General features: G+C 55.5%; 1 protein-coding gene across 1 annotated transcript in view; it reads right to left on the reverse strand.

Moving 5' to 3' along the window:
* The window catches only part of ADGRB2 (adhesion G protein-coupled receptor B2), a 40,810-nt gene extending 17,538 nt beyond the window's left edge, over positions 1-23,272 (reverse strand). Inside the window, 4 exon segments of the mRNA XM_038757972.1 lie at positions 1,321-1,485; positions 2,476-2,559; positions 13,757-14,561; positions 23,185-23,272. Coding sequence (XP_038613900.1) covers positions 1,321-1,485; positions 2,476-2,559; positions 13,757-14,546 — 1,039 coding nt within the window. The 5' untranslated portion in view covers positions 14,547-14,561; positions 23,185-23,272.
* Positions 23,273-23,708: the final 436 nt, after the last annotated feature.

A 23,708-nucleotide genomic window follows, 5' to 3' on the forward strand; every position in this document is an offset into this window, starting at 1 on the left:
CCCCTGGCCTCCTCTCCCCGCCTCCGCCAAGGCCCGGGCCCGCCGACTCCCAGCAGTCAGGAAGGGCGCCTTGGCCAACGCCGCTCCTCACTGGCCGGTGGAGAGTCCATCCCTGGGCGGGGTAGTGGGATGAAGACCAGGGGTCTCCCTGGCCCCTGAAGGGCATCAGCCTGCCCCTTCCTCGCCCACTCCCATCCTCCCTGATCAGAGGGCACTTGCGGTTCATCCTGCAGCCGCCCAAGGAGGAAACCGGGGCCAGAGCAGGAAGGAGAGGATAATAGCGCTTAGTACAGTGCCTGGCACATGTCTGTCTTCCCTCCACGGCCCCCCACCCCGCCCGACTGTGAGCCCGTTGTGGGCAGGGATTGTCCCTCATTTTGCTGTATTGTACTTTCCGAGCGCTTAGTACAGTGCTCTACACGCAGTAGGTGCTCAATAAATATGAGTGAATGGGTAAGGACTGTCTCTATATGTTGCCAACTTGTACTTCCCAAGCGCTTAGTACAGTGCTCTGCACACAGTAAGCGCTCAATAAATACGATTGATTGATTGATTGAAATACCAGAGAAGACCGCAGGAGGAGAGGCTGGGACAGTGGGGCCTTGGTAGACTGACAAAGGGCAGAGGGGCTCCCGGGGCCCCAGGCAGTGCGCCTCTGTTCAGGGTAACCTCGCTTACGGGTACCACCCCCAGGACTCACTCCCAGGGCATGGAGGGGCCAGAATCAGGGGCTGCAGTTGGGTCCCTCCAAGGTCCCCAAACACGCCTTCCCCAAGAAACCCCAACCTAAAGTCAATGAGAGATCAGGGAAAGAGGCGGCAGCTTTCCGAGGGGAGCCGAGCAGATGGACCCACAGACCGTGACACTGGTACCCACGAGAGACAGACAGACAGGCACGCATTGGGCAGAGGCAACATCTAGGAGCGGGATGGGACAGCTGGACCAGAGTAGAAAGGGGGATCAAAGGCAGAAGCGGCCACCCACCCACATAGATGCACACACATACTGACGTGTGCACATTCAGGGGCACACACAGCGATTCCCCAACACTCCAGACATGTGTGCACATTCAGGGACACACACGGACACCCCAACACCCCGGTCCTGTGTCCGCACCCCCGCCCTCTCCACGGACACCGGTGAGCAGCCTGTTGCCCTCACAGGATCACCGGGCTCTGGTCAGAGGGGACAGTGTGTGGCTGGGGTGGACTGGACATCGAGCGATCCCGGTCCACAGACCCAATCCTTGAAAGAGATGGAAGAGAGAGGTGGGTTGCCTGGGGCTGTGAGGGCTGGCAGGCAGACTAGCACAGGAGGTACCTGGGCAGGTGGCGGTGTTGTTACAGGTCCGGGCCTCTCGCAGGGGCCCGCTGCACAGCGTCCCATACGGGGAGGAGACGCACGACCGTGTCCGCACCTGCAGCCCCTGCCCACAGGTCAGCGAGCACACGCTCCACTGCGACCACTCCTCAGCCGCTGGGTCTCCTAGGAGAGAGGGACACGTGTCGGGGATGGGACAGGGAAGACGGGACTCCCCAGAGCCCAGCTGGCCAGGGGATGGCCGGGAGCGGGGCCTCAGGTGATTGAGGGGTCACTTGGACCAGGCCTCCTGGCAGTGGGCTGCCCAGGGCTGCACTTTCCTAGTAGAACGGCTCTGGAGTTCCTAGAGGGGACATGTGGTGGCTGTTACTGATGAGGGGGAGGACTGGTCCTGCCTGTTAGGGGGGATCACCAACAACCTCATTGTCAGGTCACTGGGAAAAGGTCCAGGTGAGCACAGGAGGGAGGGGGTTGGGGGACTACCTGGCCTAAACAGCCCCTACTAACCCCTTCTCTCCCTAGACCGAGGAGCTGCTCTCTCTTTCCTGGAAAGCTCCCATGCCAGAACCTGCCACCCCTCCCATCCCCCCAGAGCCCCCTCTGCCAGACCCCTGTTCCACGTTTGAGCCCTGGGGAATAATTTGAAGCAAGCCAGTCCCTTGGGTTTCCCTCCAACAGCAGAGCAGCCCCCTACACTCCCTCAGAAGGAACCTGGTAAAGCTGGGAAGACAAAAGAAAGGGCCCAAATGCTGCCCCAAAACTCCCTATATCTCCCTTATAATTTCCCTAGAGCTCCCCCAAGTTTCTCCCGAAGCTCTTTAATAGTTCTCTGGCACCATTTCCCTATGATTTACCCACTGCTCCCCTGATCAGCCCCTTAAGACTCCCCAACGGTTGACAGATGGAGAGACCTTTGGCTCTTCGCTGAGCAAGACTTACTGTCCTCCCCTGTGGAAGGGGGTAGGTGGGGCAGGAGCAGAGGAATGGGCTGGAAATTAGACCCAGGACCCTGCCACTGCATAGACACACCCGGACACAAGCATGGACAAGCACGTGGCCTAACATGTTCCCACACGCAGGCCTATGGGCCAACACACCAGGACTCGCCGCCGAGGCCCAGCCCACCCTCATCACCACCAGACACAGACTCGTTACCTGTCTGTGCCATATACACTCCCGGCTCGTCTGCCGACCTGGGCCACTGGATTTTCACCTTCAGCTCCTCTTCCGGCTCTTCACCTGCAACACGAGAGGCTGCTGAGCCGGGATGGGGGAGGGGGAGCGAGGGCTGAGGGGTGGGGATGGTCCTGGGGACGGCTTAGGCCTTCCAGGGCCAATACTCACCTTACCCCCAGCCCCACACCACTTAAGTACTGCAGCTTCCCCTAGCTATTTTAACATCTTTCTCCCCACTCGAATGTAAGCTCCTTGAGGGCAGGGATCACACTTACTAACTCTTCTGTTCTGCACTCTTGCAAGCACTTAGTCCAGTGCTCTGCACACAGCAAGTGCTCAATAAATAGCACTGTTTGATTCCAGGTGGTTTCAAGGAGGCAATCTTTAATGAGAGTGATCACCGCTCCTGCTTCCCTAGGTTTGATGGGCCAGTTCCTGGGCCGAGCCCCTCCACTCAGCTCTTTTGCTTCATGGAATTTGTTAAGCATTTACTATGTGCCAGGCACTGTACTAATACAAGCTAATCAGGTTGGACACAGGCTATGTCCTACATGGGGCTCACAATTTTAATCCCCATTTTACAGATGAGGTAACTGGGGCCCAGAGAAATTAATGACTTGTCCAAGGTCACACAGCAGACAACTGGCAGAGCCAGAATTAGAATGCAGATTCTTCTGTCTCCAAGGCCGGTGCTCTATCTAATAGGCCATACTGCTTCCTGGCCACCGGTCCCATGCCCAGCAACGTGGCCCCTCATCACCTCCTGGAGAATCCACCGCAGCTGCCTCCCCACTCTCAGGTTCCTGGCTGCCACCCCCTCTCTCCACCCCTCAACAGCAGCCCCTCTTTCTGTCTGGCCCTCCAGCCCTGCCCCTCCAGCCTGTTCACTCTGGGCTCCAGCAGCCTCATGGGGCTGAAGGGAAATTTTGAAGGTGCCCCCATGCTCAGGGCATGGAGCACCCCTACCCCGCCCAAAGGCCTGAGGAGGAGGGGTTGAGAGACAGGCACTTCAATTCCACTGACAGGCCAGGGACCAGAAGTGAGCCTCATGGGGGACTGTGTCTGATTTGACTATACCATAGCTCCCCCAGGGCTTAGCACAATACTGGCCACAGGGTAAGATGCACTTAACACATACCACTAACACTATCATCATCGTTACTGTTATTATAATTATTTAGTGTTAACATCAGATACCTCAGCCTGGCCAAAGACCTCGGGCCAGCTCACCAATGGCTCTCTACCACCCTTCCCTGAGTTGGCACCCACCCAGCTGTGGCACCCCTGGCCCTGGGCACAGCCCACAGTACTCTCAGGAAGTAGCTGTTCCCCTTCATCACAGGTCATTCCTCCAAGTTTCTGCCCCAGTAATTTACAAATGCTGGTCCAGGCAGTGGCAAGGTGGCCAAAGTCAGCGCGGGGAGAGGGAGGCTGAGCCTCTTCCTCACCCTCAAGCCCCCCTCTTCCTGCCAGGTACGATCTCATCATCTGGCTCCCCTCTTTCAGAGGCAGAAACTGAGGGCTGTACCCCAGACATCCCAGAGCCCAGGTGCGAGGGGTAGGAGGCCATTTGGCTTAATCCTATGGAATGGTCCCCCACCCCCTGCCTTCTCACCCACACACCCTCTTCCCACAAAACTGCCCTATCCCCAAAAGAAAACTCTGATCTCTTAACCCCCTCCAACTTTCCAAAGTCATCATGCCCCATCTTGTATTCAAACTCAAGCTACCTTCTCTCTGTGCACAAATGTATGCTCTCAACATGCCCCTCTCCACTGAATTCAACTCATTCATTCCCCTTTCCCCCTGTCGATCTCGTACCTTCAACCTGCAGCCATGGATCACCTCCACAGTACAGCTGCTCTTTGCTCAAGCCTCTGAGCACTGCTGGCGGAAAGCCAGACAACAGACCGACCTCATTCATCTCAAGTTCATCCTCATGTGCTTTAACTCTGCCCTCTCCTCCACCCAGCAACAATACTTCTCCATCCTTATTGATTCGTGTGCCCATTGCCCAAACTGGCTCTTTCAGACTCTATTCAACCTGCATAGTCAGTCTGTCACCAAATCCTATCAGTTCTACATTCACAGCGTCTCTAGAATCTGCCCTTTTCTCCCCATCAAAACTGCTACCATGCTGATCCAAGCACTTATCATACCCCGCTTGGGTAACTGAGAAGCAGCTGAGCAGCAACGTGGCCTAATGGATAGAGCAAAGGTCTAGAGTCAGAAGGACCTGGGTTCTAATCCAGATTCTGCCGCATGTCTTCTGTGTGGCCTTGGGCAAGTCACTTCACTTCTCTGTGTCTCAGTCACCTCAGCTGTAAAATGGGGATTAAGACCGTGAGCCCCATGGTGGGACAGGGACTGTGTCCAACCCGATTTGCTTGTATCCAACACAGTTCTTAGGACAGTGCCTGGTATATAGCGAGTGCTTAGCAAATGCCACCATTATTATTATTCTCCTGAAGCATTATCCATCCATGGCTCCACTGACACTGGCCTCTCCTGGTTCTCCTATCTCTCTGACTAAACCTTCTTGTTCTCTTTTCCAGGTATTTCCTCTGCCTCCCACCCTCTGAGAGTGGGGAGGTCCCAAAGGGTTCAGTTCAAGGTCCCCTTCTAATCTCCAACTATGCCCACTTCCTTGGAGAATTCATTCACTCCCATGGCTTCAGCTACCATCTTCATACAGATGATTCCCAGATTTACCTCTCCAGCCCTGACCTTTCTCCTTCTCTGCAGCCTCGCATTTCCTCTTCAGGACACTTCAAAATAAACACGTCCAATTAAGAACATCTCGCCTTTACACCCAAATCCTGGCCCTCCTCGTCACTGTAGAAAATACCACTACCCTCCCTAATTCACAAGTCCGTAACCTTCGCAGTATCCTCCGTTCATCTCTCTCATTCAACCCACACAGTCAATTTGTCACCAAATCCTGTCAGTTCCACCTTCACAATATAAACCATTTTCTCTCTATCTTCTCCATCCAAACTGCTTCTACAACGATTCAAGCACTATATCATATCCCCTTGACTACAGCATCAACCTCCTTGCTGACCTCCCTGCCTCTTGTGTCCCCCAATCCGAGTTCATACTTCACTCTGTAGCTCGAATCATTTTTCAAGAAAAAGCGAGAGGAGCAGTGTGGCCTAGTGAAAAATCCCAGGCCTGAGAGCCAGAGGAGCTGGGTTTTAATCCCTGCTCTTGCCTGCTGTGTGGCCTTAGGCAAATCACTTCACCTCTCTGGGCTTTAGTTTCCCCATCTCTAAAATGGGGATTAAGACTATGAGCCCTATATGTGTCCAACATGATTAGCTTGTATCGACCCCAGCAATTAGTACAGAGCCTGGCATATAGTAAGTGTTTGACAAACACCATTAAAAAAAATAAATCGTGTTGGGAATCCAGCCCCAAAGGTCAAGAGGGAAAAGTCAGGCTCCTCCCACTGTAGGGGACCTCTTGAGGTCATTTTGTCCATCCTCCTGCCTCCACACGGGAGGCCCTCCCCCACCTTTTATACAGATACAGGGTGGGAAGAGGAAAGACCCCACAGCTTCCTTTAACCACCCACCCCAGCATCTTCTGTCCGGAAGTTCTTCCAGATGTTTGATCTCAATCCCTCTTGCTATTCCAGGGACCTCAGAGAGTTGCTGGAACTTTCTGGGGTTTGGCCCAGGGTCTCCCTGCCGGGTCTGGCTCCAGAAAGGACAAGGGAGAGGGACGATAACCCCCCAAAGCAGTCCAAGGGACAACTGAAGGGAGGGGGAGGAAGACCCTGGTGCTGGCCCCCCTCCTTATAGCTATCGCCAGTGGGGCCAGCGGGTGGTGGGGCCTGTTCTCAGCCCCAGGAAACTGCGTGCACAACATTCCTTCAATACCTGAAAGCCCATGGGTAAGGATGGCACCCACTGCCACCTTTGGTGCCCCACTCCCCCCCGGCCAAAGGAAGCAAGGAACAACCTACTGGTTCCTTCCTCCCCTGGATCTTTTCTCTTCCTTTCTTCTCCCCCATTTAACAGATTGCTGCAGTGAGATGGCACAAATTTATGGCTCAACTCACCAAAAATAACAAGAGATCCATCAAGGGCAGTTTGCGTGAAATTAACAGGCGCCTGTACACCCTCGTCAAATGCACTGGGTTCGAAGGCAGGCCCAGAAACCACTACATCACCTGCCCCAACCCCTGCGCCCCCCTCAACCCCAATGAGGGCTCAACTCTGCTCCCCCTTCCAACCTTGCTCCTGCCTCACCCAGCCTCTTCGTTTCCCTCCTCCTCCTCCTCCTTCTCTTCCTTCTACTACTCCTCCTCTCCTCCTTCCCTGAGCCCACCAGCTCAATAGAGCACACCTCAGCCCCAACCTCTCTGCTACAAGACATCACTCCAGCGATCTGTTCTACTGCAGTCACTCAAGGCAGCGGCAGGAGCTTGGCTGGTGGGGGCACGGTAAGCAGGCACGGCAGTGCCAGAGCATCAGGCATCTGGCATCCCTCAAAATCAGGACCATTTTCACCTCCATGATGGTGGTAGCCAGACTGCCCGCCCACACTCTCCCTCTTGCCCATAGCAATCCGGGGTGCGCTCAAGCCAGGGGGGGCAAACACATGTGTCTCTCATGGGGTGGCAGCCATCACAGGACCTTAGCAGTGTGGTCCTCAGAGCTGTATTCTCCCCAATGCCCCCCTCAACCTCCCCACCACCAACTCCCCCTCTCACAGCTAATCTTGCTGATGCACCCCAAAACTCTGGCATCTCCTACCTCCTGCCCTCTCCTCCACTCTTGAGGTGCGAGTGAATTCCCCCTCACTGTAGAGAAAAACAGGTTCACAGAGGAGCAGGGAATCACCCCAAGAGGGGCAGAGGGGAGAGGAGAGGTGCTTCTCTCTCCTTCTCTGCCTGCACCCCATCCCGGGTTACAACAGAACCCCCTTGGAGAGGGTTTGGCACCGACCCTCTCCGCCCCCACCCCAACACAACACACCTTCCTGCTCGGCAAAGCGCATTTTCCTGCTCACAATCTGTCAGCTGAAAGCTGCCAGTCTGGTCTCTCCGCTGCTGGTACAGCTCTCCAGCTGGCCTGGCAGGGCCCGGAGGCGGCGGGCGGGCAGGAAAGGGGGCGGGGGAACCACCCAGGCCAGTCTAAGGGCTTGGTGATGACGATGCCACCACGCAGACCCAAACCGCCCTGGACCCGCTGGGGATGTACAACTTGCAGATGCTCTCCGCCATGGGGAAGCTGTGGCATCGGATACCCACGATCCCGCTAATTGGCACTAATCTTCCCGATGATGGCTCTGGGCAGAGGAAGCCAGAGCAAACGTGGGCAGCACAAGGGAGTGATGGGCACCTGGTGGAGTGCTAGTCGGCGAGGCGGCCTCTTCCAGGCCCCTCCCATTCCCCCACAGAGCCTCCCGGTCCAGGGGTGCCAAACAACCTCCCCACTGTGCCAGTTAGGCCAGGGAGAAAGCCTGGGGTGACCAGAAGAGCAGAACTGGCCACAAAAGACAGAGGAAGGGAAGAGCCTCCCACTTAGAGACGGTTGACAGACCCAATCAGAAACAGATATAATTACCACAACACCTCCCAATTGTGAGTCCATCTCCTGAGGGCTGGTTATCCTTAGTCTTATCAACCTTCCCCCTATTCTGGGACCAATTCCCCTGAGTCAAAACAAACCAGAAGAAACATCTCCCCAAGTGGGTAAGCAGCCTTGAGTATTCGTTACCACAGGAAGCTGTGGAAGCAGAAAATACCAGCAGGTTCAAGAGGGGCTTTGGATCAGTTCATCAATCTATCAATCAATAATATTTATTGAGCACTTACGGTGCAGAGCACTGTAGCAAGTGCTTGGGAGAATACAATACACTAGAGTTACTGCCAGTACTGCCCGCAATACACTAGAGAAGCAGCATGGCTCAGTGGAAAGAGCCCGGGTTTTGGAGTCAGACATCATGGGTTCAAATCCCAGCTCCGCCAATTGTCAGCTGTGTGACTTTGGGCAAGTCACTTAACTTCTCTGGGCCTCAGTTCCCTCATCTGTAAAATGGGGATGAAGACTGCGAGCCCCACGTGGGACAACCTGATTACCTTGTATACCCCCAGAGCTTAGAACAGTGCTTTGCACATGGTAAGTGCTTAACAAATAGCATCATTAATTAATTAATTAGAGTTGGTAGATGTAATCCCTGCCCATGAGAAGCTTACAGTCTACAGGGGAAGACAAACATACATTAAAATAAATTACAGATGGGGATAGTAAAGTACAAGAGTTCATGACCGCGTGGCCCCTAATGGGTTACTAGGAAGTTAAAGAGATGTAGGGAAAAGTTAGAGATTTTGCTGATCGATCCATGACATTCCTCCAACATTCTGTTGCCCTGGAGACAGAATCCAGGACTGGTGGGGCCCCTGGTCTGACCAGGCAATGGTAGAGTATGCAGTGTCACTTCCTTATGATTTCTGAACATCACTTCATAGCTCTCCCAGAATGCTTCTCTTCTGTGCCATCCTGGGCCAAACTGGGGGTTCCAGAGAAAGACTGAATTGGTCAATGCCACGGACATCAGGCACCCCCACTGACCCACTGTTTGGGAGCAGAGCCCTCACTGCAGGCCCCCTCCAACATGTCTTGGCTCTGAAACTCACCAACTTCTGCTTCCGGCTCCATCACTCCCAGCGGGTCCCCTGGCACTGCTCCTTGGCTGGAATCATGCCCAGGCAGTGCCCGTCTGTGTGGGCCCAGCCTTCCTCCCCCGCCATTCTCCAGGCCACAGGGAAAGCCAGACAGGAAACCTGCTGCTCTGGGCGGGAGCTAAACGGTGAATTGGAGAGCTTATACCCCACAGTCCTTGCCCATCCTGCTGCTCCCAGAAATTATGCATGGTGTGGTGCCCGCCCGTGAAGAAGAGCGAAAGAGGGAATAATAAAATAACATGATATATGGCGGCACTTTCTCCAGTTATGTTCAACAAAGAAGCGAAATTCAATTTCCTCCTGAAGGCACTAAATCCCTTGCCTTGGGCTCTCCTGGGTCTCCCAGATGGGAAAAGTTGTCCATAATCCGCCCAACTCCCTCTGCCTCCTGACTTCCCAGTTTGGCCAGAACCCTGGAGCTACTCAACTGGTATCCTGATGGCTTCATCACTGGCCCTGGCTCACTCCTTCCCAGGCTCTGACACCTGGGACCCCAGAGGCAGATGGCAGGAGATCTCAAGGGAGGAAAGAAAAAGAACCTTAACATCTTCCAAGCAGAGGGTCCCTCAAGCCCAGTGCGGAAGGCTGGGTACTGTTGGCCCCTTTGCCATAGTGGCCCTGGGAGAAGAGGCACAGACTGTAATAATAATAATAATGGCACTTATTAAGTGCTTACTATGTTGCAAAGCACTGTTCTAAGCACTGGGGAGGTTACAAGGTGATCAGGTTGTCCCACGGGGGGGCTCACAATCTTAATCCCCATTTTACAGATGAGGTAAATGAGGCACAGAGAAGTTAAGTGACTTGTTCAAAGTCACACAGCTGACAATTGGCTGAGCCGGGATTTGAACCCATGAACTCTGACTCCAAAGCCCGGGCTCTTTCCCACTGAGCCACACTGCTTCTCTGTAAGGTGGAACCCAAATGTCCTGGCTCCTGGCTTCCTCTCTGACACACCATGTTTGCCTGGGGTGCAAAGCTTTGCCCCCCCCACTAGCCCACCCCATTCTTTCTTCTTCCAGCACCCGCATACTCTACAGGTAGGCCCTCAAATGGTGCCCAAGATAGCCTAGATGGGAGCTGGAGTTCTCTTTGTCTTGTCTAGCTGCGAGGTCCAGGGAAAAGAAGCTTGATGCCAGCTAATTGTCCCCATCTCTGCCCCCCACCTCATAGTGTCCCTCTTGTTTGCCCCAGCAAAGCCTCGTTTTAATGGCTTTCAGGAGAAAGGGAGCAATTGTCTTGACAATGGGGCCTCCCCTGGCTGAGAGACAAGGTCCTAAGAGGACAACTGTGAGAGGATGTTGGGAGCGTGGCAACCTTTTGCTCTGGGCCTCCTTTGGGCAGGCCTGAGGTGTTTGTCCAGGCCCAGGACTCAGAGCCATGGCCCAGCCTAGACCATTGGCCTGCTTGAGTCCATCACAAATACTGCTCCCTGTACCCCACCGTCTCCCTGACCATCTGCCCCAGAAACGCCAACAGGCTGCTTCTGCCAGCTCAACCTGGGAGAGTGCCTGGCCAAGGTAGGCCATCAAGGATTCCTCTTTGGGAACATCGGGGGCTTAGGCTTAGGCAAGGAGCACTGGCCCTTTTCTTGGCCAGCAAATGTTCATTTCTACCTGGATGCCAAAACCCTCAGCTAAAACCTTACCCGCCATCACCCAAGCCCTGGCTCACCCCAGTCCTGGTTCCCAGTCGACCCTTCCCCTCAAGGACCATGGGCAGAGGGCTGGAAACCTCAACAAGGAAAAGAAACAGTAAAGAAGACCTTTCTAGTAGCAGGCCCTCCGCTCTGACAAGTGATACATGGGAGTCAGAAGGACCAGGGTTCTAATCCTGTCTCTGCCACTTGTCTGCTGTGTGACCTTAGGCAAGTCACTTAACTTCTCTGTGTCTCAGTTACCTCGTCTGTAAAATGGGGATTAAGACTGGGAGCCCCATATGGTACAGGGACTGTGTCCAACCTGATTTGCTTGTATCCACCCCAGCGTTTAGTACAGTGACTGGCATCTAGTAAGCATTTGACAAATACTATTATTATTATTATTATTATTATTATTAAGGAACCCAGGGGCCTGGGCTCCCACCCTCTGACCCTAGAGGCCCTGATCCTCACCCTAGGGCACACCTTACCCTCTGCCTATGCTGCCTAATGCTGTCCTGATTTCATCACCCAACCTAAGGGCAGGTTCTCGCTGCTCCTAAGGGTGCTAAATGTATCTGGATCAGTGGGAAAGGAACAAAAAGATTCCCAATTCCCACCCAGCTCTTCCTCAAACTCCAAAGAGCCCCTCACCCCCGAGACTACAGATTCCCAAAAGACCAGTACTTCAGTTCATGTTGGAAGATAAGAAGGCAGTGTGGTCTAGTGGAAAGAGCACAGGGCTAGGAGTCAGAAGACCTGGCTTCTAATCCCAGCTCCACAACTTGTCTGCTGTTTCCTCACAATTCTGCTATGCCCCTTTTTTCTTCATCTGTAAAATGGGGATTTAAATAACTCACCTCCCTCCCCCTTAGACTGTGAGCTCTGTGTGGGACAGGGACTGTGTCTGATCTGATTGTATTGTATCTACCAGAGGGCTCGGCACAGAGTAAGCACTTAAATTCCACAATTATCATTATTACCATTGTTTAATCTATCCCAGCCCTTAGCATGATGCGTTGGCAAACTCAACGCTTTACGCCCAGTAAGTGTCCAATAAATACAATTGATTGATTGATCTGTTATTATTATTTACACCCACTTAAGGCAGCATGGAAAATTTGAATGCGTCAGACACTGCCTAGAGCTCATTGATGCCAGGGGATCAGAAAGATCTGGCCTGCCAAGGACCACCCCCACTTCCAGAGAGGTCTCTGCCTGCCCTGGGTCACTGTTGGCCCAGTCAGTTTAAGGTGGGGGTATCCCAGCGACTCCCGTCACTGCCTTTCCCAGCAGGTCTCGGCTCTTAGGGACTTCACTCGGGGGGCCCAAATTTGGGGAGTCGAGAGGGAGTGGGAGTCAGCAAAATCCTAGCAGGAAGATAGCTGCATCTCCCTGAATCAAGAGAAAAGAGAAGCAGCGTGGCCTAATGGATAGAACACAGGCCTGGGAGTTAGAAGGAGCCAATTCCGGTGCCACCACTTGTCTGCTGTATGACCTTGGGTGAGTCACTTCACTTCTCTGGGCCTCAATTACCTCATCTGTAAAATGGGGATTACGACTGTGAGCCCCATGTGGGACACAGACTGTCCATTCTGATTAGCTTGTATCTACCCCAGAGCTTAGTACAGTACCTGGCACATAGTAAGCGCTTATACCATTAAAAAATACCATTTTTAAAAAGTCACTCATAGGCTGAGAAAGCAGGGTTCAGAGGGTGTGGGGCTTGGGGACCAAGAGAAGCAGGGCCCGCAGCACGGTCAATCCTGCTCGAGTCCCGGTCTCCAGCAGCAGGCAGCTGTCAGAGCTGGAAACCTGGCTCCCTGGGCTTCTGCAGCCATGTTGTCCCACCTCTTACCCCTCAATCCATCAATGGTATGTACTGAGCACCCACTGTGTGCAGAGCAATGTATTAAGCTCTTGGGAGAATATAACCGAGTTAGTAGATGTGATACCCTGCCCTGAAGGAGTTTACAATCTAGCAGGGAAGACAGACATATAAATAAATTACAGGTAGGGGGAAGCAACAGCATTCCACTTTGTTATGCTGTACTCTCCCATATGCTTAGTACAGAGAAGAAGAGCACGGGCTTGGGAGTCAGAGGTCATGTGTTCTAATCCCGGCTCCGCCACTTGTCAGCTGTGTGACTTTGGGCAGGTCACCTCACTTCTCTGGGCCTCAGTTACCTCATCTGTAAAATGGGGATTAAGACTGTGGGCCCCATGTGGGACAACCTGATGACCTCGTATCCCCCCAGCGGTTAGAACAGTGCTTTGCACATAGTAAGCGCTTAACTAATGCCATTACTATTAGTATTATTATTACGGTGCTCTGCACACAGGAAGCACTCAATAAATATGATCGATTGACTGATCATTCAAGGATATATACCTAAGGGCTGCAGTGGGGTGATCTGGGCCATCAAAGTGCTTAGAGGGTATAGACAAAAGTGCGTAGGTAATGCAGGAGAGGGGGAGAAGAGGGTGGAGAGATGAGTGGTCAGAGGGGGTTTCCTGGAGGAGATGTGATTTAGTAGGGCTTTGAAGATGGGGAGAGGAGGGGAGGGAGCTCCAGGCAAAAGGGAGGGGGAAAGCGAGGAGCCCTTGGCAAGTGAGCAGCCCCTCCTCTCTCTGTCCTGCCCTCTCCGAGCCTCATTTCCCCAACTCCCAAACCTACTATTACGGTTTCCCTCAGCTCTCTGGGATGAGCACCCACCCAAGGGGGAGGACAACATGGGTGAAGCTGGAACCACGGACCCCATTCAGGCCCCAGCCCTGGCTGTCAAGTAGGTGGTACGGCAGTTAAAGGGGTAGGGAAGTGAACCAAGAACCCTCGCCCGCAATTGATCCCCTGCGCCTTGAATCCTCTGCTGGGGGTCACCCCTGCAGCCCCACCCCACCCCTCCGCCCCTTCCAGGACTCACCGTATTTCATCTCAGGCGGGAACAGGTCATTGCTGCTGCCCGAATGCAGGTCCGTCTCTCCGGCGGCCAGCGCAGGCACCAGGGCATTGGACAGCGTGTGGTTGCGGGGCGGGGGCAGAGTCGTGGGTGGGGGGCGCTGGGGCGGCTCCTCCTCACCCTGGCAGCTGCAGCCGGGCTGGGCCAGGGCACATCCCTGGGCGGCCAGGTGACCGCACTCCTCCACCCAGCGACACAGCACAGCGCAGCTGAACTGGCTCGAGTTGTTGTTGTTGATGAGTAGCACCTCGACGAAGCGGAACTGGAGGGCGGCGGGGGCCAGGAGCTTCGGGGCCTCGGACGGCTCGGCCGACAGGCAGAGCTGCACGAAGTTCTTGTCGAAGTGCAGGAAGGTGAAGGGGCTGCGGGGGCGGCACAGCTCCAGCCCGCTGCCCTCCTCCTGCGGCCACTCTCCGCCCTCTTCCTCCTGCTCCTCCTCCTCGTCGTCTCTCGAGCGGCTGCACGTGAAGTTGGCCAGGTAGTGATCCAGGGGCAGGACCATAGGCGCGAAGTGGGCGCACACCTGCTCCTCGCGGTTAAAGCGCAGGTAGAGGGAGTACTTGGTGGGGTCGGGGTTCTCCAGGGTCCAGGAGCAGCCCGAGGCGATGGTGGGGAACAGATCCTGCAGCGAGAAGGAGCCGTATAGGACGCCCGAGGCCAGGGCGGAGCAGGCGCTGGGAGCGGGGTCGAAGGCGGACGTCAGCCACAGTAACGACGGTATCACAGACAGTAAGAGGGGACAGGCAGGGTTCATCCTACGTCATTGGCCCTGGAAGAGAGGTGGGAGATGTCACAGGCGAAAGGGACACGACCCCCCAACCCCAATCCTGCCCCTCACAAGGGTCAAGGCCTGGCTCAATCCCAGCCCCGCTGTGTGACCTCTGCCATGTAGCTTCACCTCTCTGGGCCTCCGTTGAAGTTTCGGGAGAAAAAGGACTCCCCTACCTCACCGCAGGACTCAGAGACAGGCTGGGTTTTGGAAAGAGAGGGGCCGTGGAGACTTCAAGGACCTGAACAACCGCCCAAGCCTCATATCCGGCTTTCCTCCTTCCCCCAACCAAATTCTCCCGTGGCCACTGCCCTAGCTCCTTTCCAAAGCCATCGAAATTATAAAAAATAAATGTAGTATTTGGTTTTTGTTTTGTGATGATACTTTTTAAGCCCTTGTAGATACTGGCTAATTAGGTTGGACACCGTCCAAGTCCCACATGGGGCACCTCGTCTTAATCCCCATTTTACAGATGAGGTAACTTGAGGTACAGAGAAGTTAAGTGACTTGCCAAGGTTAAAAGTTTGCTATGTGCCAAGCACTGACCAAAGCACTGGGCTAGATACAAGATACCCAGGTCTAGCACAGTCGCTGGCCCACAAGGGGCTCACAGAATAAGTAGGAGGAACAACAGGTATTTAATCATCATCATTTTACAGATGAGGAACCTGTGGCCCAGAGACATTAAGTGACTTGCCCAAGGTCACACAACAAGTCTGTGGCACAGCTGAGACTAGAACCAGGTCTTCTGACTCCCAGGCCGGTGTTCTTTCCACTAGGTCCCTTTTCCTCTCATCCATCCCTTCCTTCTTCCCAAACACACTGTGCCCATAGTCTTCCCTGAGGCCTCTCCCCCAGCAGCCTTTAAGCCCACTCTCTCCGTTCCCTCCCTCCCCTTGCAAGGTGTTTGGTCTTGTCTCCCCCTTGAGTTGTAAGTGCCCAGCCCATGGGTGGTGTCTTCTCTATCCTGTTGGTGTCCGGCTCCTGCAGTGCTGACCATTGTTTGCCTGCAGCCAGACCTGGCCAAATAGGCAATGAAAATATCTGTAGTATTTGTTGAGCTCTTACTATGAGCCAACTCCTGTACTAAGTGCTGGGATAGATACAATACAAGCAAGCGGTCTCAGTTCCTGTTGCACATGGGACTCGTAATTTAAGTAGGAGAATCGGTATTTAATCCCCATTTCACACATGAGAAAACTGAGGCACTGCCAAATGAAGTGACTTGCCTCAGTTCACACAGAAAGCAATGGCAGAGCCGGGATTCAAACCCAGGTCTCTTGACTCCCAGTCCTGTGCTCTTTCTGCTAGGCCATGCTACTTCCTATCTGCTCCTTTGGCCCAGTCATCCCAGCAGTGTTGCAGAAGACAATGGGTTCTGGGTGACGGAACAGGGGGGCCTCATCTATCTAAAGGGGTGAGGGTAGGAGCAGCGCTGTTCAGTGTTCAAATCCCATCCCTGCACCAAGCAGTGGCTATGGGGCTGCAGGGTGGGGGAGATAAGAGGGTCCAGGCCCCCAGGGGAGTCCCTCTTTCTCCCTTCCCCTCCTGGCTGCCTGGTCCCCCTTGTTGCTGGACCCAAGTGAGGAGCAGGGAGCGAGAGACCCCACCATGCCCTGCCTCTTCCTGGGCTCTGGAAAGCAGACAGGAGGACGTGCTGGTAGAAAATTAATCCTCCCGTCAACATCTCATCATAAATGCCATTTGTTGTGGGGCCCTCAGGCCCCTGTCAGGATGTGTTCGACCTGGGAACGGCCCCGCCTCCGTCTCCGAGGATTTGGTTTCCCAGATTCCGGAGCCAGAAGACCAGAGTGTGGGGCAGGTTCACCAGAGATGCCACGTTGGGTAGCCTTTCCCTGGGGGAGAGTAGGAGGCTGGTCCTAGAACAGCCCCGGAGTTCATCGTAGTGAGCTGCTTCTCCTACACAGAGCTGGAGGAACAATCTGACTGGCACATTTCTGTCTGCCTCGACCCTTTTTCCCACCAACCCACCACCCCCACTGCTCCTCCCACTCCTCAAGAAATAACATAGCTCCTGGACTCTAAGATCTCTGGAAAGGGAACTTCTCATCCTCTCCTGGTCATCTGCTTGGTCAAGAGTTGAAACCCTTTCCCTGCTAGAAAAGGCCTCCGATCTATCCTCCATCCCTCACACTGGTCACTCCCTCCGGTTCGGATCTCAGCAGTGATGTCTGACAGCTCAAGACAGGCTTGAGTCCCCTCCTTCAGGCTAGCTGAGCTCTTGTTTGTGTGATGTTCTGATGGGCCCAGGGGTAGATAAGGAGGATTTTGGCTATCTTGGGTGGAAGAGGGCTGCGTTCCCCAGCCATGCTACAGATGAGGGCCCCTTCCCCAGGGGGGTGGGGGAAAGCCACCCCAGCCCCCCACCCGGATCCCCATCAGAGGTGGACCTGAGGCTGAACCCTGCCAGTGAGAGTCTGGCCTTTGAACTGTCCTATTCAATTCAATGGTATTTATTAAGGACTTTCTGCATGCAGAGCACTGTACTAAGCATTTGGGAAGTACAATAGAACAGTAAACAGACACATTCCCTGCCCATAAGGAGCTTATAGTTTTGAGGGGCTTAAAGTCTAGAAGAGGAAGAAAGGTGGTTCTGTCCAGAGGCAGAGGGATGGAAGACATGACTTCTGGAGAGCTCCTAGCCTAGGAGGCATCTCTGACCTCATCTCCTCGGAGGTGCCTGTAGCTCCCTGGCGATGTGAGTGCTTCAAGAATAGGAACCAAGACCTACTTCTGCTAACACAGATTCCAGCTGTCCACGGGGGCCCAGTGCAGGCTCCCACACTTCCTTAATCCCCCAGGTCCCAAACCCTGTTCCTTCTCCCAGTGCCACCTTCCGTCCCCTGGGTCCACCTCCTCTACCCACCACCAGCCCACCTGGACACAAGCTGAGAAACAAAGCCTCTGCCACCCAGCTGTCTCCATGACTCTTGGACAGACTGGCAGCCAGGGAGGGAGGTGTCCCCACCTCTGCCTCCTTCATCTCCATCTGAAAAGAACAGGAGTTCCTACCTATGCTGGGCACATCTGCCAGAGCACTGCCTCCTGCCCCCTCCACTCCCTGGGGTCCCCTCCCACTCCCAGTCCCTCTCCGCTCAAGCCAAAGATGGGCCCCGGGGAGGGGGGAACCAAGACTCCTCAAATTCGCTCCACCCTAGAGCCAAAAGGCAGAGCTGAGTTTGGAGGGTGAAGCCAGGGACTCGGGGTGACCCCAGACTGGGCATGGCTGAGTTTGGAGAAGAGGGAGCTGAGGACTCTGATGAGCCACTCTGTTGGGACAGGGGCAGTTGGACTCCAACGCCACCAAGCATATAGGGCAGCTGTGCAGTGGGGCGGATAGAGGTTAGCCTTCAAGTGGCATCTTGTTCTTCCTGAAGGGGGTAGTGGGACCTCCTGCCCTGATGAGCTTCAGCGAGACCCTTACCTGTTGGAGCGGGGTAAGGGGCCATCAAAGTGATTGAGAGGCTCTCTGGAGTGGCCAGTGCTCCCTGTCCAGAGTGTGAGATACTGTTGCCCCTTAGGGGCTGCAGCTGCCCCTTTTCTAGCTGGGTGATAGCAACGCAAGACACCCCACACCCTACCCCATCCATCCCTTCAACTCCTCTCCTTCCAATTATGGACCAGGAAATTCACCCTAAACTCCTCCAAGCTGTGCCACCACCCCAAATCCTGAGACGGAGCGGGTGCTCAGCAGTGCCTGGGGGAGGGGGGAGAGGAGAGACCCTTCAGAGAGTGGCAGCCAATCACACCAGAAAGAAGCCAGCTCTAGAGAGGAGCCTCCACCCCTCATACCAACATAGCATCTGCAATTTGTCCTTCTGTCACTCACAATCTGCTGCTGAAACCCTTCATTGTGCACGCAAGATGCTTCCTGCCACAGCTCATCCTGACCACCACGGGCAGCTCCCCTGGAGACTCCTGGTCCCAGTGGCACCCAGGCAGCTTCAGCCTCCCATCTCGCTGCCCACCCACCTCTTGCAGACCCAGCGCCTTCTGCTGTGGGCGGGGCAGATCCCCCATTCATCCCAGTGGGGAATAGAAGCTTGTATGGGCCCATCCCTGCTTCCAGCAGGCCAGACAGTGGAAGGACTCACACAAGGAAGGGCTCCCCAGGCTCTGACCACCATTCAGCCAACTGTATTTATTGAGCGCTTAGTGTGTGCAGAGTAGTGTACTAAGGGCTTGGGAGAGTACAATACAACAACATAACAGACACATTCCCTGCCCACAAAGAGCATCACACCCCACGCTGAATCTCCCCACACTGGCAGTGGTGGGGGGATGGGGCAGGCACAGAGCCCCAGGAGAAAATTCCAGAGCCCCTGGCTCCCCCCGAAAGCCTGAGGGAGAAACCCCTGGGGTCAGTACCGCTCTGTTCATTCATTCACTCATTCAATCGTATTTATTGAGCACTTACTGTGTGCAGAGCACTGTACTAAGCACTTGGGAAGTACAAGTTGGCAACATATAGAGACAGTCCCTACCCAACAACGGGCTCACAGTCTAGAAGAGGGAGACAGGCAACAAAACAAAACAGGTAGACAGGTGTCAAAACCGTCAGAATAAATAGAATTATAGTTATATGCACATCATGAATAAAATAGAGTAGTAAATATGTACAAGTAAAATAGAGTAATGAATCTGTACAAGTATATACAAGTGCTGTGGGGAGGGGAAGGAGGTAGGGTGGGGGAGTGATGGGGAGAAGGAGAGGAAAAAGGGGGCTCAGTCTGGGAAGGCCTCCTGGAGGAGATGAGCTCTCAGTAGGGCTTTGAAGAGAGGAAGAGAGCTAGTTTGGCGGATGTGTGGAGGGAGGGCTGCATTGGAGGGAGGGCTTCTGTGTGGGCTGGGGTCTCCCCTGGCAGGTCGAGCTCTCAACACAAGCTCCCTCTCCCCTCAACCACACTGTCACCTTCTCCTCTCTGCCTTAGTGCCCCCCTCCCCAGGCCCCGCCATTCTGACTGTTCCTGCCCATCTGGGTTTCTGAACTGAGATTGAGGTTTCCTAGCACTCCCGGGGGTGCTCTCTGGCCTTGCCCACAATTCCACCCTGGATCTTAGTGAGCCCAGCTGGGCAGATGCAGGTTGGGGAAAGAGACCTTGAAGGCCTGAGGGACCATGCCAAGCTGGAAGCCTCTCTGTGGGTAGGCCCTGCCCAGAGGCTAGTAGTGTCATCGTCCCCTTCTCGGGGCTTCAGTCCTCACTGTCTGGGGAGGGGGCGGCAACCCGAGTCACGCCCTCTCACAGCTCTGGAGAGCTGGAGGGGAGTCGTTCCCAACCCCCTAGCTGGGCCACCCCTGCCCTCCCAATCCCCACACTGGATTTGCACTGGGCCCCTGACCAAGGAAGGGACTGGGTGAGTGCTAACTGGTGGAAAGGTCCCTGGGCCAAGCTTGTGCCAACACCACCAGGAGAGCGAGGACAGGAAGACAGGGCAACAGTCTCTAAGAAGTTGTCCTCTGGGCACCCCTTGTCCCAGCTGCTTCAGGAGGTGGGGGTGTTGAGGGGAAACCAGGAGAGGGGGTGAAAGATAGACCCCTGGGAAAAACTTGGGGAAGGACTGGGGGAGAAGGGATGGGGAGAAAAAAGTCACCCAGCACCCTTCAATGATCGGGGGGCAGAGAAGGAGGGTCGAGGGTCCTGGCCCACCTTCCTTCAGTTGGTGGAGGAGCTGGGCTGAGGGCATCAGTGGAGGGTAAGGATTTTCTCTCCCTTGTGAGGGGGTGGGTGGGCTCCTACTGCTTTAGTCTCCCCAGGGGGATGGTAGGCAGCAGCCCCATTACCCAGTAAGCTGCGGGGCTGTGTGAGTCAGTCACCCCGATCTCACCATAACTTTACTGCAGCAGTTGCTACAGGAACCAGAATTCTTTTGTTCTTCAATGTCAACTAAACCTCCCTACAGGCGGGGGAGGCGAAAGGGGGAAGGTTGACAGGGGAGGGGGAGAAGGTGGGGGTGGGCCAATGTTGGGGAGAGGGGTGTCGTGGTGGGGGTTTGCTGCCATTCCTTCCCCCCTCTTCCTTAGAAATCACTCTCTCCCATGAGACTGTCCCCTCCGTCTCCCCGCTCAGTTTCCCTCCTTCTTCTCCTAAGACTTTCTTCAGGTTTTGGTGGGACCTTGAGAGGGGCATTTCCCCTTTCCCCATCCCTAATACCTGACCCTCCAGGCTTCCATCAATTCATCAGGAACTACAAAGGGTTAGAAAAACTCAGGTCCTCAGAGCCCCTCATTCGGGGCAGATGAAGTGGGGAGGGGGCATCAGGGATAAGAGCCAGGAAGCAGAGAGCACAGGGCAAGTGTCAGCCCTATCAGGGCCCTCTTGCCCACCTCTCCCCTCACCCACAAGGGCTGTAATGGTACAGTCCAGGGTGTGTGGTGAGGGGAATGGAATGGGATCCAGATCCATCCCCAAAGATGGTCCCAGCCAACAACTACAGCCCTGGGCCAGGAACTCAGAAAGAACAGATCTCCCCACCCACCCACCCCCTTCCTGCTTTCTACTCCAGCCATCTATGTGCCAGGACTCAACCTGGCACCTCCTTCCCAGCCTCCGAACAGAGCTCTGCCAGCCATCCAGACCTCCTCCCCTCCCCCAGAGGAGGGAGAAAAGGCAGGGGAGCAGATTGACTTTTCTGCCTCAGTTTCCCCCAGACACCAGAAGGGGCTGGTGAAGAGGCAGAGCGCCAGGTTTCCGGGTCCCAGGCTCGTGGGCTGTCACTCCCTTCAGCTATCCTTCAGCCCCCAAATCCTGGAGGAAAGATTCTGAAACCATCTGGGCGGGTTTTTCTGTTTCCGTATAAAAGCAACTTTTGTCTCCTCTGACAGCCGCGATCTCGCTCTCAATCTGGTTGGTGGTTGGAGACACCCCTCTCTCACTGCCCACGTTCAACCCCAGAACAGCACCCGCAGGCTGCCCCCCTTCACGCCCCCTCAGCCTTCCCACCCACCCCCGTCTGGCAAACAACTTGTCGCTTGTGAGTCCCATCCCAACGACCCACTTATTCTTTACAGCCTTCCCTTCTCCATCTCAGCCAGTGCCCGACACCCCTCCCTAGCTTCTCACCCTGTTCACCCACCTATCGCCCACCCCAGGCCCCGAAAAAAGTAAGGGGAGGGGGCCCAGCCTCTCCTCCACAGGTGTGGACTTCCAGGCACTAGAACCCAGGTGTCCCCTCACCCCAGGCCCCACAAGACAAAGCAGTCAAACTTGGGCTCAAAGGCTCAGAGAGGTCAAGCCCAAGGTCAAGAGGTAGGTCCAGGGCTGGAGCATGGGGAAGACGGGGCGTCCCAGGCAGGCCACCCTGCAGCTGGGTGCAGCCTTCTGCCTCCGGCCCCACCGGCTCACACCCTGAGATCGGGGCAGGAGACACGGGTGCATTTTAGGGGATGGACTTGGAGGGAGCGGGGTCGAGACGGGCAGACCGATTCTGGGTGACGGATGCACAGCTCTGCCTCACTTGTCCAGACCTCCGCCCCGCAGAAAGAAGCTCAGCTGGCCCTTCCATGGAATTGCTGTTCCAGCCTTCCTTTCTCAGCCCTCCTCCCCGGGCCCCAGGGGGGAGATGGGAAGGGGGCGTGTGCCCATGGGGGCTGGGCTCCTCCCCCAGGCTCTCCTCCTGGCAGGCGCTGCCACGCGGTAATTAATGTCCGGCCTGTGCCAATCGTGAAAGGCCACTCACAAGAGCTGGCAGCACTGGGCTTCTTTCCCCACCACTACCTCATTCAGCCACTGTTAGTCCTGCTCCACAGCTCAGGGCCTGGGGATGCCAGCCCGTTCTTCCATGCCTGGGACACTCTGTTCCTGGTCCCTACCTAAGGAACTTGGCTCAGGGGACCTGAGCGGGGTCTCCCCCTTTGCCTGGGCCCAGGGATCCATGGGGGCAGCTCCAGGGCTCCTCTGGACCAACTGGAGGAGTAGCTTCTCGAGGCCGGCCCAGTCCAGTCTCCCTACCTAATCCCACACTGCCCAGCATCCTGCCAATCAGCCCAATTTCGGCCCTGCCAGCGGTGGCCCCAGCTGCCCTCGACCCAGATTCTATGGGGGGATGGGGACGGGGAGAGAAAGGGGGAGGGGACGGCACCACGGAGGTTAAAATGCCCATCTCCTTGCCCCATCTCAGCACGGTGAAAGACTTACATCTTTTCTTTCTTCCGGAAGACCCACAGGCAGATAGACAGACAAACACACACACACACACACACACACACACACAATCACACCTGTTCCTTCCCAACAATGCCCCCCCATTCATCACCATAGAGCCCCCTCCCCTGCTCTCCAGCTCCCCCCAATACCACGGCCTCCATTCTCTGTGCTGGCCCCTGGGGCCCCTCCCAACCCTGCCCACCGCCACCCACAGGGCTAGCTGCTCCAAGCCGCATGGGTGTGCCCACCCACCGTGTTCCTTGTGCCCACCCCACACGTGGTCCTCCCCACCCACCGAACACCAATCGGCCCAGCTGGCGCCAGCCCCCGCGGAGTGTTACCCACGCCGAGCCCCATCCCCGCCTGCTTTCGCCGTCCCTACCACGACCGCAACCCCCCTTCGAATCAATTTATCTCCCTGCAGCAGACCCCCCCCCCCCCCGGCCCTTTTCCGATACCTGGACCGGCGGCCCCTTCCCTACCCGGGCCGGGCTGCCTGCGCCCAGCCACATGGCGGGGAGATTTGTTGGGGATCCGAGCCCGGGGCAGGGAAAAGCATCATGCCAACCACATCGCGGGATGGCGGAGGAGAAGCGGCGGTGGGCATCTGTTCTCCGGGCTGCCTGCAGGCGGCGCCAGAGAGCCCCCCCCGGAGGAAACCCAGGCAACCCAGCCGCTGGATACCCAGAGCGGCCGGGCATCTCAATTGGCTTATGCCCATCTTCTCCTCCTCCTCTTTCTTTCCCTCATTCTCCTTCTCCTCCTCTTTCTTTCCCTCCTTCTCCTCCTCCTCCTTCTCCTCGTCTTCCCCTTTCTCCTTCTCTCCAAAGTTCCCCGATCCGACTCGGGGCCCAGGGCCCCGCGCGGGCTGGGCACCCCCTACGGCTCTGGTTCCCCAAGAGGTGCTACCCACCAACTCCCGGAGCCCTCGGATTGATTTCCCCCTCCACGTCCCCGACCCCTTATTCCCGGAGTCCTCTCC

This window comes from Tachyglossus aculeatus, chromosome 16 (assembly GCF_015852505.1).
Source record: "Tachyglossus aculeatus isolate mTacAcu1 chromosome 16, mTacAcu1.pri, whole genome shotgun sequence".
In the NCBI taxonomy this organism is placed as follows: domain Eukaryota; kingdom Metazoa; phylum Chordata; class Mammalia; order Monotremata; family Tachyglossidae; genus Tachyglossus; species Tachyglossus aculeatus.